Source organism: Salarias fasciatus, chromosome 11, assembly GCF_902148845.1.
Source record: "Salarias fasciatus chromosome 11, fSalaFa1.1, whole genome shotgun sequence".
Taxonomy (NCBI): domain Eukaryota; kingdom Metazoa; phylum Chordata; class Actinopteri; order Blenniiformes; family Blenniidae; genus Salarias; species Salarias fasciatus.
The window spans coordinates 28,478,152-28,495,656 of NC_043755.1; the positions used below are offsets into that span (position 1 = coordinate 28,478,152).

General features: G+C 48.6%; 1 protein-coding gene across 1 annotated transcript in view; it reads left to right on the top strand.

Moving 5' to 3' along the window:
* Positions 1-1,205: 1,205 nt before the first annotated feature.
* The window catches only part of LOC115397289 (dual specificity tyrosine-phosphorylation-regulated kinase 1B-like), a 61,709-nt gene continuing 45,409 nt past the window's right edge, over positions 1,206-17,505 (top strand). Inside the window, 1 exon segment of the mRNA XM_030103518.1 lies at positions 1,206-2,118. Coding sequence (XP_029959378.1) covers positions 2,016-2,118 — 103 coding nt within the window. The 5' untranslated portion in view covers positions 1,206-2,015.

Here is a 17,505-nt window from a genome sequence, read left to right on the forward strand (position 1 = left end):
AAATGGACAGGACCGGAGAAGACTGCTGGGGAGAGACCACAGCGGGCAGGGGGGAGGGGACTGCCCCGCTTATTCACATCGGATTACAGATTATCTTCCACTCTGCCAGTGTGCTCCGTTAATGTGGCACTTGGTGTGTGGAGTGAGGCTGTTTCCCTGTGGTCGTCCTTCGGTGTGGTGAGCGCTGCTGCGGGGATCAGTGAGTGAGGCGGCACCCCCGCCGCGGACATGGTACGGTCCGTGCTGCGGGCTGGGGGAGCCCTGTGCGGGGAGAGAGCGCAGACTCCGTGTGAAGGGGACGCAGGAGCGGGTGTAACGGGCGATAAACATGAGTCCCAGTCGCTCATGTGAAGGTTTCCACCTTGAAGGAAGCTCTATATTCCCCCAGAAGTAAGCAGAGAGGACGGGGGAGGCGCCGCCGCAGCTCAGGAAGCTTTGGAGCGTTTACTCGGAGCGGTGGGAGCGCTCTGTGGCCGCTCCAGACGGACTTCTTTGTGGATTTGTTGGTGGAGCCGATCCTTGAGGACAGAGCGGGACCGGGCGTCTTCAGACATGGACGAGATCTGCTCTCATTCATACTCGTGACTGTGGAAAGTTTAGTGGATTTGTGCTTCGGTGAAATGAAACAAACTGCTTTGGACTACTTTGTTTACATGAGTTTGTGCGCGTGCCACAGAGACTGCCAGTCCAGGACTGTGTGAGGACTGCTGGACTGCACTGAGCCCAGCCGGGGTGGGTGGGGAGCAGGCTGGACCCGAACTGGGGCTCCTGTCTCCTGGATTTCTCAGTCTGGGTGACATTGCCACTGCAGGACTGTTGATGTCAAGGGGTAATAACATCAATCTGCTGTTGTCCACTGACAACCCCCACCACCTCCCCACCCCCAGAAAGAGCCAGTAATTGGAGCTATTTTTGGTGAAGGGATGGGGTAAAGGCAGGCAACTGGAAACCCAACTCCCCTTCACCTTCTCCTCTCCAGATATCACAGCACCACACTCAGCCTGGGAGCATGCTGGGCAAGCCTGGTTAGCTCAGACTACTGAGAGAGAGAGCGAGGTTCACTACACAGGAAGAACAAGGAGAGAGAGAGGCTCACTACTCAGGAAGAACAAGGAGAGAGAGAGAGTGACAGAGAGAGAGAGGCTTGTAAGAACAAGGAGAGAGAGAGGCTCACTACACAGGAAGAACAAGGAGAAAGAGTGACTGAGGGTGGGTGACTGTGTGTGTGTGTGTGTGTGTGTGTGTGTGTGTGTGTGTGTGTGTGTGTGTGTGTGTGTGTGTGTGTGTGTGTGTGTGTGTGTGTGTGCACGTGAGTGAGTTTCATACCACTGAATGGGATTCAAACCATCCAGATTGTGTATTTTTAGCAGTCCAGTATGACCCAGCGTGGAGCTGCTGTGGACTGGCGCCCCCTGCTCTGGGAAAGCTCTGCTCCTTACAGGATTAATAAAGAAACTGCCCAGGACACAGTGATTTAAAGTGTTTATCTACAGACGGGGAGAAAGGAGTTGACGACCTAAAAGATCAGTCACCAGCGATCTGGAGAGGCACATGTCCTCAGCGCACACAAACAATGCATGAAACTGCCAAAACCAGAAATAAGTAAAAGCTAACCTGACTAACCAAATATTCTATCAGTCCCACTCCCTTGTACCCACTGAGAAGCTAAATGTACATATAGATTGACAGATCTCTATCCACAGAAGAAAGAGCTTACAGTTTTTATATTTTTACTTCAGAGAGTCCAGCTGCCTGTTCACCATTTGGTTGCCTTAAAAACCACAGTCACAAAACCAGAAGAAACAGAGACAAGCCAGAAAAGACGGTGCCTTTCCATTGGTCGGATGGTTTCCCTCCATTTCAAGAGTCAGAAGTGTGGTTGGATGTAAACTGTGGAAGTCAGATCTGGGGCCAAGACGTGCCCGCTGACACTTCACACACCTGTTCTCTGGTCTACCTGTGGCCTCTTTTTCTTGACTGTTTTCATGCTGGATTGATATCTGCCAAGAATTTCCATGGTTATCACGTCATCGTCCGTGGAAGACAAGACTGTGCCCTCCAGCAGGATGGTCCAGTCCGAACCGTGGATCACCTCAGCCCTGCTTCGCAAGAATAAGAGTTAGTATACCTTTAAACACTAACAGCTCTGGACTGCCATGTCTTCAGCCACTGGTAGCTCTGTGTGTGTGTGTGTGTGTGTGTGTGTGTGTGTGTGTGTGTGTGTGTGTGTGTGTGTGTGTGTGTGTGTGTGTGTGTGTGTGTGTGTGTGTGTGTGTGTGTGTGTGTGTGTGTGTGTGTTTACACTTTGCTCCTGTGCTGGGACCTGAATGGTACATTGGTTTTTGTTGTGCTCACATCTTTTACGAATCAATATTTAAGGTTTATTGGACTCACTTACCAACAGTATTAATGACAATGAGAGAGAATGTGAAGTAATTCTTGCGCAGCACGTTGACGTTGGTGCTGGTTGTATCAGTCCAGCCACCTGTGCGTTAAGCACCAACGTCCTGAGACGAGCAGCTCTCTTTCAGATGGAATGATTCAAGCTCAGTAGCCAGAACACTGAAGGCTGTTTCACCCCATTCTGTTTCCAGCTGAGACTTTCTGACAGGAATCATTACACCTTTAAATAACTTTGAACAGGCTGCAGGATTGAAGTTGTCCACTTTTGAATATGTAGCGAGCACCTTATCACAGGATGGATTTTGTAAGCATTAAAATGTTTTTTCCCTCTCCTCTGGGTTTGAGCTGCTCGTCTTCTGGGGCTGGAAACCTCAGGCCATGTTGAGCTTTTACTGCTCTGTTATATCGTGGAGACACATTGAAGGCCACAGAGCAACTTCAAGGATATGATTGTCAAATAATATCAATCAATAGTTATGTCGGCCACTCCTACAAACTGAAAGTTGTAAGAAGTGCCTGTTACGTACAGGTAGAGCTGAAATGGTTAATTCCCAGACACATGTTGACTTCATGTAACTTTTAGTCAGCAAGGAAGCTGAATAAGAGGAAAAGACACAGCCGTCTCCCGAAAGATAAGACGACAAAGACGAAGCACCATGGAGTGAAAAATTCTCTTCCTTCTCAGCTTTCATTTCCTTTTGAACCAGAAGTTCTCTGCCCAGAATTCCTCACAGCCTTCTCAGTAATTCATAGAAAAGCCCCGATGAGCTCCTGCAGCCATCAGCAGCTTCCTCCATGTTGAGCAGTGAGCGCCACCTCCTTCAGGGTGGAGGTTCTCTCCATCACTTTCAGGTTGTTGGCTAGATTCCAGACAGGACTGTGGCGGTTCGCTGCAGAACCTTTATGTTGTGCTCCTCTAAAGCCTTTTGGCTGTTTGTCATGGTGAAATGTCCGCTGGCGCAGGATCATGGTTCTGTTGTTGACGTTGTTCAGGTTCTCTGGTCCATTGACTGGAACCCTCCCCCCCTCCATGTTGATCAGTGAGGAATGGGTTCTCTGGGTGGAGGGGTCCTTTTCCACACAATTCCTGTTCCATCTGACTGCAAAACAGAAGAATAGAAGCATTCTGTGTGTAGAACAGCCTTTCCAAAGGCTCGTCCGACCCATCGAACCCAGCGCTGGTGGAGCACGGTGATCAGGTGTGAGCCCATTTACTCCATCAAACACTGCAGAAATGTGGGTGTAATGTAATGAGCAGTAGGCACGTTTACACGGACCACGTATAAGCGGATTGTACGTGGAGCGGATTGTAAAATGTGTCATGTAAACAACCGAGTGGATCCGCTTCACTCGGAGCGGATTGTAATTTGGAGCCGATTGTACGAGGTGGTCTACGCCGATCGACAATCTGCTCCGTGTCCCTTATAAACGAGTCTGACAGCGGAGCGGATTGAACTGGGGGAGTGTTTGTTCTGCGCATGCGTTCCCTCATAGGTAGTGACTGTGACGTGCCAGTAAACGGGAAGCAGCACAATCAAAAAACCAGCAGAAGAACGCCATGGTGGTTGAAAAATCACTTTTTTAGTAAAAAACCCCGACAGAAAAAACATTGGAGAGGCGATAAGGAACCAAATCGCGCAATAGCGAGTTGTATAAAGAGCTCTATAGCAGAATACAAGCGATCGCCGGCTGGTGTTATGGATTAACTGGTTCCCGTGTTAACGAATGACAGCGGAGGTCTGTGTAAACACATTTTGATTACAGCAGTTGTTAAAGTAAGCCTCACAAATGACTTTAAACGTATACACTCACTGTAACTGTCGATAACCGACGTTCGCCAGAACGACTACATGTTTCAATCATGTATTGGTCATAAGTTAACACGGGCACCAGTTAATTCGAAACATCGACACGCGGAGCAGAGCTAAACCGAGACGTGGCGCTCGGTGCAGCGGTGCTGCAGCCAGGGGAGCAGCCGCTCCTTCAGCAGCCTATCATGGACTTTTGGGACATTATTTGAGCAGATAAAATCACTCTGCTCGGCGCTGAGGGCTGCTGCTGCGGAGCTAAAGACCTGGAAGTTCCTCGTGAGACTTTGTGCGCATGTCACAGGACGCTGTATAATCCGCTTCACCCAGGGTCCTTGTAAACGAGGATTCATCGTGGATCACTACATGAATACACTCCGTTTAATACGATTGTTTACAATCGGATTGAAAAAAACACCCATGTAAACTGGGCCAGTGTGTGGGGTGAAGCAGTACTCCCCAGCCTGTTTTGTACCAGAAACCAGTTCTAAACACAATTTGTCTAAGGCCCAGCAGGTGGATGAAAACACCTTAAGGAGGGCTGAACGATGTATGAACAAACAAAAAGCTGTCAGAGTTCAGTTCAGGGAAGAAGCTCTGACACAAATGAAGTGTTTTTCACAGTAAAAGTCACACTAACGGAGATTTAAATGTACACTGTCAAAGTAAAACCCTCTATCATCTATTTGCGGCCTGGTAATGTTTTATATCCTGCATTTACTCCTCCAAAAAAAAAAAAAAAACAGTCATGACTTGAGATGACTTCACTCTTATTTCAGGTTTGAGTTAAACGTTTTTGTGTTCTGTTCTTCTTTACCTAATCTTACCTGTGGTGTCCTGACCTGTGAGCTCGATGTGCAGCTCTCGGTCTTCACGGAGCTCCTCTGTCTTTAACAGTGACGTACGGTGTCAGTATGTCAGTGTTAAATGGGGTTGGGAATGACTGTCGACAGACTGCAGACAGCGACTTTTTTCCATGTGTTCAGTCGGTTTAATGATTCTTTTTCTTTATCGTCTTATTATCTTTTGGGAGAATCCTGTGTCAGTTCTGCTTCAGAATACCTGCTGCTTGAGCAATGTAACTGTAAGTCAAAATGTGTCCTCGTTGTGAAGTGCTCTTTCCGAAGGCAGCTGTTCCTTTGCAGTTTAAAAAGAGTATCTGTGGTGCGGCTGAATTTGGCCCTTCTTGTAGGTTCATATCTCAGAACAGCAGACATGAAGCTGGCCCACCCAATGCTCCTGTAGGCTGGTCCATGCTTCACATGTACGCGTTTCCGCGTCTGCCTTGGATGCGGACGCGCTTTCTCCCATGCTACATTTTGAGCTCAGCTGTGTGCGTCTCATGCAGGCGCAGTAATCCACGCAGCCTCAAGAAGCTTTTCCGGCACTACAGACTGTTTATCTGCTCCTTTATTACAGATTATTTAGAGAAAATTAAGCACATACATTATCAGTACATTATCTTTAAGTATTAAAGTTTATTTAGCCTTTTTTTTGATTCTGAATCGCGGGGCGGCGCCGGAGCGATTAGTTACTTTTTCACTTCTGTCTGCAGACCTTCTCCTCCCTCCGGACAGTCTCTCTCTCTCTTTCCACGAGTTTTTCACTCTTTCGGTGTCTTTAAGTGGAGCCATCAGGCTGGAGCTCTGTCTACTTTCACTTTTACCGTCATGTTTTGTTTGCTATGGCGCTCTGGCGCAGGCGCACACTGCCGCGACCTGCGCGCAATGCGCAACGCGGTCTCAATTTCTGGCTGCTGCGCGGACGTCACGCGAACCAACGCGCAACGCGCACCCACGCGGACATGTGAAGCATGGACGGGCCTCTACACCTGCAGGAGCAGTGAGACCAAAATACAGGGAAGATTTGTTGTAAACACAATGTTCACATTTAATGCATTGTTGTATTTTATACTGATTTGATGGTATTTGGGTTAAAGTCATTTGTGTGTGTGTGTGCGCGTGCATATGAGTTTTTCATATTTCTGGTTTAATGGAAAGTTGTCTTGTGGGCAGAAGCCTATCACACTGTGAGCTGTGGAGACTTGTGTTTGTGACTCGTGGGGCAGTAGCGCAGCTACTACATGTGGCAATGGCAACAAGAAGGAGAAGCAAAGCAGCAGCAGCGCTAGTAGTAGACGTTTCTGATAACGGAATGATGCCAGAATGATGTGATCTGAAAATATCAGCATTGAAGATGCCTCTGTCACTTTTAAATTGTTTGTGTTCCAGCTTTTTGGGTCCCCAGTGGAAATAATGAATGGCAACCGAGTAACAGACAAGACGAGGACAGTATGTACACCGTGGCTGACACCAGCTCTATGCACTTGACAGAGTACCTAGGTCACACCCATCCATTTTTAACTGCTTATCCAGGACCAGGTCATGGGGGCAGCAGTCAAAGCAGGGACGACTTTCCCAGACTTCCTGTATCTGGACACTTCCTGGAGGATCCTGAGGCATTCCCTGTGGGACATGCCCAGAACTCCTCCCCAGGGAGACGTCCAGGAGGTTCCAACAGATGCTGAGCCTCCTCAGCTGGTTCCTCTCCATGTGGAGGAGTAGCGGCTCTACTCCGAGCTCCTCCCTGGTGACTGAGCTCCTCCCCCTGTCTCTAAGGGAGTCCAGCCCCCCTACGGAGGAAGCTCATTTGTATCTGGGACCTTGTCCTTTCGGTCATGACCCAAAGCTCATGGGGGTGGGAACGTAGATTGACCGGTAAATGGAGAGCTTCTCCTTTCAGCTCAGCTCCTTCTTCACCACAACGGACCGATACAACGACCGCATCACTGCAGCCGCTGCACCGATCCGCCTGTCAGTCTCACCTCCATCCGCCCCCCACTGTGAACAAGACTCCAAGCATAGCTGAGGGAACTTATTTTCAACAGGGGGTACTGAGAAAAAAAAAGGGGGGTGGGGCCAAACACACATACACACGCACGCACACACGAGTACCAGGCCTAACGTTCTGAGACGCTCTTGTGCTGACCGTGTTGCTGGACATCAACTATACATTAAAATCATCACAAAAATGCAGCCTGCTCAGCGACAGAATAAAAAAGAAAAATGTTGAACACATGTTCAGGCCTAACAGGATTAACGACGGCGCCACACCATACAGCTTTAACAAAATTGATATTTCAATACGATTCAGCAGTTGATAAATCATGTCTACTGACTGCACGGCGGCAAAATCATAGCCAAGCAGTGTTTTTACCTTGTGCTGCAGCCTGCAGTCACAACTCTCCAAATGCGCTTTTGCGCTCTTGGCCGGGCAGTTCCCACTACTAATGTGTCACGGTCAAAATAAACAGCTCTCAGACCTGATTCTTTGTAGTGAATCAGAAATTGCCAGTAAGATTGATTTTATGACAGAATGAATTCACAAAAATGTGCATTATGGTGATTTTCATAAAGACACTAAACATAAGCTATCAAGTTTTACAACCTTAAGATAACAATGAAGAGTCGTCCGGGAGTTGAAAGAGTCGGCTCTTCTCTGGGAGTTGATTTAAAAAAGCCGACTCTCTGAAAAGAGCCCAACTTCCCATCACTGCACGAGCCGCTAGGGTGAAATCCACACGTTTTGCACATTTGCAAATTACAAAGAAAATAGCAAGAAAGAGCTGGATGTCCTCATCCCAGTCGTCATGCTGCTCGCTGACATACTTTACAACTGCATTGCAAAGTGTCTGGTTGAATCGGTCAGTCTGGCCGTTGGACTGTGGGTGGTCGGCGGTCGTCTTGCGGTGGTCGATCTTGAGACGTCTGCAGAGCTCTTCGTTGACACAGTTGCAGAACTCGTGGTCCTGGTCTGTGATGATGACTTTGACGTTGGAGTAGCAGCAGACCAACTTCACCAAGACCTTCGTGATTGTGCCCGCCTTTTTGTTGGGTCTGGCCTCCACTTTAGGCCACATGGTGAGCCAGTCGGTTATTACAGCGATATACCAGTGACTGCTGGCTGATGGGGTGAGTGGTCCAACCAGGTCCATCCCAAACTGAGTGAAACTGGTGTCTGGAGGAGCGATGGGGTGGAGGACTGCAGGGACCTGCACTGACAGTCATCACAGGAAGCTGTATGAAAAAAAGAAGAATAGCTATAATACACAACAACAGCTACATAAATTGACAAAAAAATGGACCTGGGGACTTTTAAACATTATAAAATACCAAGGGGTACATATTCCATGCCATAGAAAATGGACCCGTCTGCAGTTACTACATAAGTTGACATATTTAACCAAGGGATCCTTAAAGCTCGGGTTGGCGATTTGAATGAGAGACATTTTTTTCAATACTGGTTAAAATGATCTTTATGACCCGATGGGAAACAATTCATAGCGTGTTCTTAAAGTAGTTTGGAAAATATCCGCTATCTACAGCAGGAGTAAAACGGGAAAAACAGCAACCAATCGTCTTGACGGGACATCTTTTTTTAAACCAATCAAATCCCTTCGCTGTTCGACCTGCCCCCCGTGCGCGTACATGTCAATGGCGTGCACTGACCCTGGTTCAGTGCGCGTAGAAGGACGGAGCCGTCTCCTTCTCCGTAACCCTGATGACACCAAGGTGCTTCTGGGTCTTGGGGTCAATGTAGTGAAGAGCGCCATCTAGTAGTTCATACTTGTTGACCTTCTTTTTGAACTTATTAAAATTATCAACTACTTATTTTGGGGCAGCTTCAACTGTTGTCATATAACGGGTCTTTGTCATTAAGTGTGTTATATTTTAAAAATTCATACAAGAGCTAATATCTACCACAATAAAGACATTTTGTTTTCAAAATGTTGTTTTGTTGCTATTATATGTGTATATAATTCAAAACACACAAAAAAATAATTAATTCCCTAAATTTGGAGGGGGGGTCCATTTTCCATCTAAACCATTTTCCAGGGGGTCCATATTCCATACTACACCGGCAATGCGGGCCAGACTCCTAATTAGGTCATACCAAGACCGGACGGCGCTTAACAAGGCTCCCCGGACTCCAGACTCCTCCTTTTGTCATTTTAGTTTTCCTCAAAGTAAAGTGGAAATCTTGTCTCGTCTCGTGATCAGTGGTGAATCCAATGTCGTGTCTCGTCTTTTGAACAGAGTGTCGTCACACCCCTCATGTTGTGCACCTGCACTTCTTAGCCACTGACCTCTGACCTCCAGACAGTTTCTAACTTTCTCTTTGTGCGTCTGCTTTTGTTTATTCTGCTATTCCAGTGCATTGAGCTCCACATGATGTTCCGTCACTGCACCTGTTTAATACTCTGATGGTCTACCTCAAGACCAGGTGATTTGAGGGGTCCAGGGTTCACCTGAAAGATCTGGATCTGAGTTCAGGGGAGTGTTAAAACATGTATAAATGATGAGAATTTTGCGACAAAGTCCTGATTTAGTCTAAAGTTTGGATTCACAGGGCTGCTGTGAAAGGGCCCTTACAGGTTTAGGCTGCAGTGAGGTACAGACGTTTCAGTGACGTGTCCTCACTTCACTCCATGCTGAAGGAAAAACAAGTGGTTCTTGTGAGGTGCCAGACTACAACTGGTTCTTCTTAGTGGAAAGAGGTAAAGGAAGTGGTGCCAAGTGGGCTCAGCTTGGAGGAAAAGGGGCGTCAGACGGTTCATGCTGCTCTGCGTCGTCTTGTTTCAGCTAGCAGGCTGTGGACTGACTCTCAGGTTCTCTGCTCCACACCTGAGGCTGAGGCTGAGCTAGCCCCCCCCCCGTCCCCCCCGGGCAGGGGAGGGGGCATTGTTGGTTGTTCTTATTTGGTTCTGTTTCCTTCAGTATCCTGGCTGGTTTGAAGCTGAATCTGGTCTCAGCGTGTCAGACTGAGCTCTTGAGAATAAAATAGTTTCTGTGATGCCTCTCTGGAAGCAGGTAAAAGAGCTAATGAAACACTGAGTCTCCCCCTGCTGGTTGTGATTGGAACACAAAGTCACCACAGGTTTGCTGCTTTGCTGTCTAATTGTGTGTGTTTGTCTGACGGTCTCTTTATTTTCTCCAGGAGAAAACTTCAATGAGCACTGGGGTCAAACTTAGGAACATCGAAGAACATAAGGATGATGGATGATTGTGTACCATCCATCATCCTTTCACTGGTAAAGTGTGTGTGGCTCCAGCACCTGGCTGGCCAGACCACCAGTTTAAAGGGACTGTATCATGCAAAATTCACTTTTTGTATGTTTAAACCTTGTTATATAGTTATGAACTCACCAAAAACACTCCCAAAGCATTTTTTTCCATCGTGCCTGTGTGTTTGAGCTTTCCTCCTGTTTGTGCTGCTCAGAGAGGCAGCCCCTCCCACACCTTTCACGCGTTCACGTCACACGGTGAAGATGGCTCCCCTGAACCCCCCTCCCGCAGGCCCTCGGCAATCAGCGTTGCCGCTTTTTTCTAACTCTGATTACGGAGATAAACTTTAACCATCGTCTGAAAGCAACAATCAAGCAAGAGCGAGAGTCTGAAGGGTCTGTGCTCGGTGAGTTTCTAACAGGAAACGACGTTTTCGCGTGTCTTTGCATGTAGAGAAGCTAGAGCTAAAGAGCTAAAGCTAGCCAGCGCATTGGTTGAAGTAGCTGTCAGTCAAAGTCCACAGGGGGAGAGGCGGGATTTCAGTGAAACAGAGTGTTTTCTCTTCCGGGTTTCAGAATTAGCCCCAGAAAATCTTTTATTTCACACAAAATGATTTTCCTTAGTGCCAAAAATAAACTATTACCATGTTAATGCCATTTCTAGGGTTTGGACTAGCTAAAAAAGCTACAATTTCATTTAGCAGATGCGTCTGTCCAAAGTGACGTACAACACAAGCACAAATTCAGACATAAGGAAAAACCTTTTGTAAGTGCAAAAAATGCTTCAAGTGCGATTGGTCAAAGGTGTTGCCATCAAGTTGCAGAAGAAGTGCCACCCCCCCCCACAATTTTTTTTCCCTCAACTTAGTCAGTGCTAAATGAGTGCTGGGTTTTGGACCACCTGACTTATTCTACCCCTAAGGTGGAGTTGGATTAAGTGCCTAGGTCAGGGGTCGGCAATTAGATTTCGTGTTGGGCCACTTTTTTTGGGGGCACTTCAATCGCGGGCCGAGGGGGTGGGGCTCGCGCACGCGTCCATCCGTGGTGGGGGTAATGTGTGCGTTCGTGCGCGCGCATATTGGAATCCTCTCGCGGGCCAGATCGGACGGTTCGGCGGGCCACATTTGGCCCGCGGGCCGCTAATTGCCAACCCCTGGCCTCGGTGTTCTCTGAGCAATTGAGTCTTCCATTGCCTCTTAAAAGCAGAAAGGGACTCAACAAAATGCACAGCGTTTGGTAGGACGCTTTTTCTGTCACTCCCTACTTGCTTCTCCGTCCCTCTGGTCTCTGCTTGCTGCACTCTCGTCTCGTCTGTTTGACTGGAGGAATCACTTGACTTGGTTTTTTTGAACAAACCAAAATATCAGCCATGGAATTGATCAGCTGGTCTCTCAACACAACAAAGAGCAGAGGAGCGGGGATCCAGCCTGTCCGGACAGGGCCCGGCATGCTGGGTATGTGATGGACACCCGGGGCAAGTAGAGGGGGGTCACATGCCTGGCACCCCTGTCCGTAGAGGACATAGGAAATGTTTACATTTTCGGATTTATGATGACTGGTCTGCTGCTGATTGGCTTGTGCTGCAGCCTGATTCCCTGGAGGATTAAGAAGACCGCCGCCACAAAAGACTTCCAAGGGAGGACGGTCTTTTCAAATCAATAGGCAAAAGTTGATGCTCTTTCGAAAGCTGGACAATTTGAATGGGATTATGGACAATTTGAGACGCAAGATTGATTTTATCTCCAGAGGTCTTAACTCAGCTGCTGTCTAAAAAAGTTGAGAACCAAGCAGAGGAAGGTCAAACGGCTCCTTCCACACCAAAACGATGTGTGTTTAAAAAAACGGGTCGACCCACTATTAGTCTGTTAGGGGTATTAGTAGGGCTGCACGATTATGGCCAAAATGATAATCACGATTATTTTTGTCAATATTGTAATCACGATTATTCATCACGATTATTCATTATGTTATGTAAAACATACCTTTTTATTGCACTTTTTTTTAAACAAACAAGTGTCAAATTGAAGATGTGTGTCTTCAGCACTTCAGCGAAATCCGGTGTGCATGCGCACATAATTGAAGATGTTTTAATTAGAATCTAAACAACTATTTAGAACCATGTCAATGTTGTGAACGATCGCTTTCCCTTAGAAACGAACATATAGACGCGCCGACTGTGAGTTTTTACAAACGTTTGACCAGACCTCTGTTCTGAAAAGAGCCGGATTCTGACTTTGGAACCTGAACGCCTCACAGCTGAGCGACCGTCACTTGCTGCATTCTAACCCCTGAGAGCAACACGATGATCACTGAACAACAAGATGAAGATAAAACAACAGCAGAACAGTAAACAGTCACGCTAAACCCAGAAATGAAACCTACCAGAACAATGATTCCCTCGTTCTCTCCAAGCCGCCGCTACGCCGCTCACATCCTGAACTGTCCGTCAATAACAGCTTTTCCCGTTCCGTCCGAGACACTCAGCGTTTACATCTTCTTTCCACCGGTACAGAAGTTGAGATGCGTTCCATCGACTGATGTTTGAGCATGAAGGAATCGTTCAAAGCCAGCTAGTTCGTCGGTGGCTAACAGCTAAGCTAACAGCTGAATGAGACACCGCAGTGGCGTCCATCAGCAGCTACTTTTACGGAGTGTCCCCGAAGGCAGCAGGAGCTACACGGCTCAGGTCGCCCCCTGGTGGTTGGCTGATTGTTGGATTAAAAAAGTGCTTGATTTGACACGCAGCAGAGCCCGTTCTTTCAATTTAAAAATCGCGACGATCATCTAAATTTAATCGCAGCAGCCAAAATCGTGATCATGATCAAAATTCGATTAATTGTGCAGCCCTAGGTATTAGTCTGGTCTCCTCTCTGAATCTGCAGCTTTCACACATCTTCCTAAAAATGTTTTTCTTTCTGTAACCCAAAGTCATCAGGCTGCATGGTGGGGTCATTATTCATCAGGCTTCACTCATAGCAAGAAGGCCATGGCTTTGAGTCCTTCATAGTTTGCATATTCTCCCTGTGTCCCTGGTGGAGTGCTGTCCTGTCAGCAGGGATCAGAGCAGCCTCTCAGAAGATGTGTGGATGGAGACTCAGCTCACTCAGAGCAGAGGTGTGGGGGTGTGTCTGCTCATGTAGTTTCATGACCCCAATATATTGAATGATTATTTATATTATTTTAGTATGTGATCAGTGTGTGCCCTCTCTGAAGCATCAGCACTGCTGAATCTCTCCATCCATGTAACTGCTTCCGAGGGGGACGCTTCGTTCTCTGCACCTGTGTTGTCCTCATCAGCACGGCCACAGGATGAAGAGATGAAGCCTGTGGCCGTGTGTGATAGATGGATGGCCAAGCAGCACGACAGGCGGAAGGAAGCACGGGGCTAATGAAGGAATGGAGGCTGCTGCTTCAGTTGCTAGGCGGGAGGAAGTCAGCCTGCTGCTGGGTGTGTGTGTGTGTGTGTGTGTGTGTGTGTGTGTGTGTGTGTGTGTGTGTGTGTGTGTGTGTGTGTGTGTGTGCGTGTGTGTGTGTGTGTGCGCGCGCGCACACAGAAAGAGGTAGGCTAATGAGTGTTGTAGCCTGGCTGCTGAGACAGCACTGAGTTTATTTATAGAGTGCTAGCCAGCCCTTAGATACCAGCAGCCAATCAGGGAGAACAGAGAGAGGAGGCCTCAGCCAATAGCAGCTCAGGAGAGGAGATGCCAGATTGAGGAAGTGCACTGAGAGCTTCTGAGTCTCTTAAAGAGATGGAGCAGATTTCTCAGTACTGGGCAGATATTCTCTGTCTCTGTCTTCCACATGTGTGAGCAAGCCAGGACCTCCATGGAGCCTCAGCCTCAGCACCCTCAGCTTCAGCACCCATTATCCTCAACTTCAGCCTCAGCACCCATCACCCTCAGCCTCAGCACCCATCACCCTCAGCCTCAGCACCCATCACCCTCAGCTTCAGCTTCAGCACCCCATCACCCTCAGCTTCAGCTTCAACACCCATCACCCTCAGCTTCAGCTTCAGCACCCATCACCCTCAGCTTCAGCTTCAACACCCATCACCCTCAGCTTCAGCTTCAGCACCCATCACCCTCAGCTTCAACATCCATCACCCTCAGCTTCAGCTTCAGCACCGATCACACTCAGCTTCAACATCCATCACCCTCAGCTTCAGCTTCAGCACCCATCACCCTCAGCTTCAACATCCATCACCCTCAGCTTCAGCACCCATCACCCATCACCCTCAGCTTCAGCACCCATCACCCTCAGCTTCGGCACCCATCACCCTCAGCTTCGGCACCCATCACCCTCAGCTTCAGCACCCCATCACCCTCAGCTTCAGCTTCAACACCCATCACCCTCAGATTCAGCTTCAGCACCCATCACCCTCAGCTTCAGCTTCAACACCCATCACCCTCAGCTTCAGCTTCAGCACCCATCACCCTCAGCTTCAGCTTCAGCACCCATCACACTCAGCTTCAACATCCATCACCCTCAGCTTCAGCTTCAGCACCCATCACCCTCAGCTTCAACATCCATCACCCTCAGCTTCAACACCCATCACCCTCAGCTTCAGCACCCATCACCCTCAGCTTCAGCTTCAGCACCCATCACCCTCAGCTTCAGCTTCAGCACCCATCACCCTCAGCTTCAGCACCCATCACCCTCAGGTTCAGCTTCAACACCCATCACCCTCAGCTTCAGCTTCAACACCCATCACCCTCAGCTTCAGCTTCAGCACCCATCACCCTCAGCTTCAACACCCATCACCCTCAGCTTCAGCTTCAGCACCCATCACCCTCAGCTTCAACACCCATCACCTTCAGCTTCAACACCCATCACCCTCAGCTTCAGCTTCAGCACCCATCACCCTCAGCTTCAACACCCATCACCCTCAGCTTCAGCTTCAGCACCCATCACCCTCAGCTTCAACACCCATCACCCTCAGCTTCAGCTTCAACACCCATCACCCTCAGCTTCAGCTTCAGCACCCATCACCCTCAGCTTCAACATCCATCACCCTCAGCTTCAGCTTCAGCACCCATCACCCTCAGCTTCAACACCCATCACCCTCAGCTTCAACACCCATCACCCTCAGCTTCAACACCCATCACCCTCAGCTTCAGCTTCAGCACCCATCACCCTCAACTTCAGCTTCAGCACCCATCACCCTCAGCTTCAGCTTCAACACCCATCACCCTCAGCTTCAGCACCCATCACCCTCAGCTTCAACACCCATCACCCTCAGCTTCAGCTTCAGCACCCATCACCCTCAGCTTCAGCTTCAGCACCCATCACCCTCAGCTTCAACATCCATCACTCTCAGCTTCAGCACCCATCACCCTCAGCTTCAACATTCATCACCTTCAGCTTCAACATTCATCACCTTCAGCTTCAACATTCATCACCTTCAGCTTCAACATCCATCACCCTCAGCTTCAGCTTCAGCACCCATCACCCTCAGCTTCAGCTTCAACACCCATCACCCTCAGCTTCAACACCCATCACCCTCAGCGTCAGCTTCAACACCCGTCACCCTCAGCTTCAGCTTCAGCACCCATCACCCTCAGCTTCAGCTTCAGCACCCATCACCCTCAGCTTCAGCACCCATCACCCTCAGCTTCAACATCCATCACTCTCAGCTTCAGCACCCATCACCCTCAGCTTCAACATTCATCACCTTCAGCTTCAACATTCATCACCTTCAGCTTCAACATCCATCACCCTCAGCTTCAGCTTCAGCACCCATCACCCTCAGCTTCAGCTTCAACACCCATCACCCTCAGCTTCAACACCCATCACCCTCAGCTTCAGCTTCAGCACCCATCACCCTCAGCTTCAGCTTCAGCACCCATCACCCTCAGCTTCAACATCCATCACTCTCAGCTTCAGCACCCATCACCCTCAGCTTCAACATTCATCACCTTCAGCTTCAACATTCATCACCTTCAGCTTCAACATTCATCACCTTCAGCTTCAACATCCATCACCCTCAGCTTCAGCTTCAGCACCCATCACCCTCAGCTTCAGCTTCAACACCCATCACCCTCAGCTTCAACACCCATCACCCTCAGCGTCAGCTTCAACACCCGTCACCCTCAGCTTCAGCTTCAGCACCCATCACCCTCAGCTTCAGCACCCATCACCCTCAGCTTCAGCACCCATCACCCTCAGCTTCAACATCCATCACTCTCAGCTTCAGCACCCATCACCCTCAGCTTCAACATTCATCACCTTCAGCTTCAACATTCATCACCTTCAGCTTCAACATTCATCACCTTCAGCTTCAACATCCATCACCCTCAGCTTCAGCTTCAGCACCCATCACCCTCAGCTTCAGCTTCAACACCCATCACCCTCAGCTTCAACACCCATCACCCTCAGCGTCAGCTTCAACACCCGTCACCCTCAGCTTCAGCTTCAGCACCCATCACCCTCAGCTTCAGCTTCAGCACCCATCACCCTCAGCTTCAACATCCATCACTCTCAGCTTCAGCACCCATCACCCTCAGCTTCAACATTCATCACCTTCAGCTTCAACATTCATCACCTTCAGCTTCAACATCCATCACTCTTAGCTTCAGCACCCATCACCCTCAGCTTCAACACCCATCACCCTCAGCTTCAGCTTCAGCACCCATCACCCTCAGCTTCAGCTTAAACACCCATCACCCTCAGCTTCAGCTTCAACACCCATCACCCTCAGCTTCAACACCCATCACCCTCAGCTTCAGCTTCAACACCCATCAGCTTCAGCTTCAGCACCCATCACCCTCAGCTTCAGCTTCAGCACCCATCAACTTTAGCTTCAGCTTCTACTTTCTGTAGAACCAGACCCAGAAGAGACTTCCTGTAGAACCAGACCCAGAAGAGACTTTCTGTAGAACCAGACCCAGAGGAGACTCTGTTGTGACCTACAGTGACAGATGAGCATCAGGTCATTCATCAGCCTAACTGAGCTGCCTTGGTGGACAGGAATGAGGAGCTGTGGGATGGCTTGGTTTCTTCTGTCTCTGGATCCAATATGGAACATAAATGTCAGTGTAAATCCATGAGTATTTGTTTTGCCAGAAAACAAAGGAAAAAAAGGTGAGGATTGTCACTGGACTGGTAGTGGTCAGATGGCTTCCTGTCAGGACTCTACTGCAGCATTTTGAATCAACTAAAGATTTTTTCATCAGTTATTTGAACAAACTGAGAAAAGTGAAAAGTGAGATGCTTTTCTGGCACTATAGACTA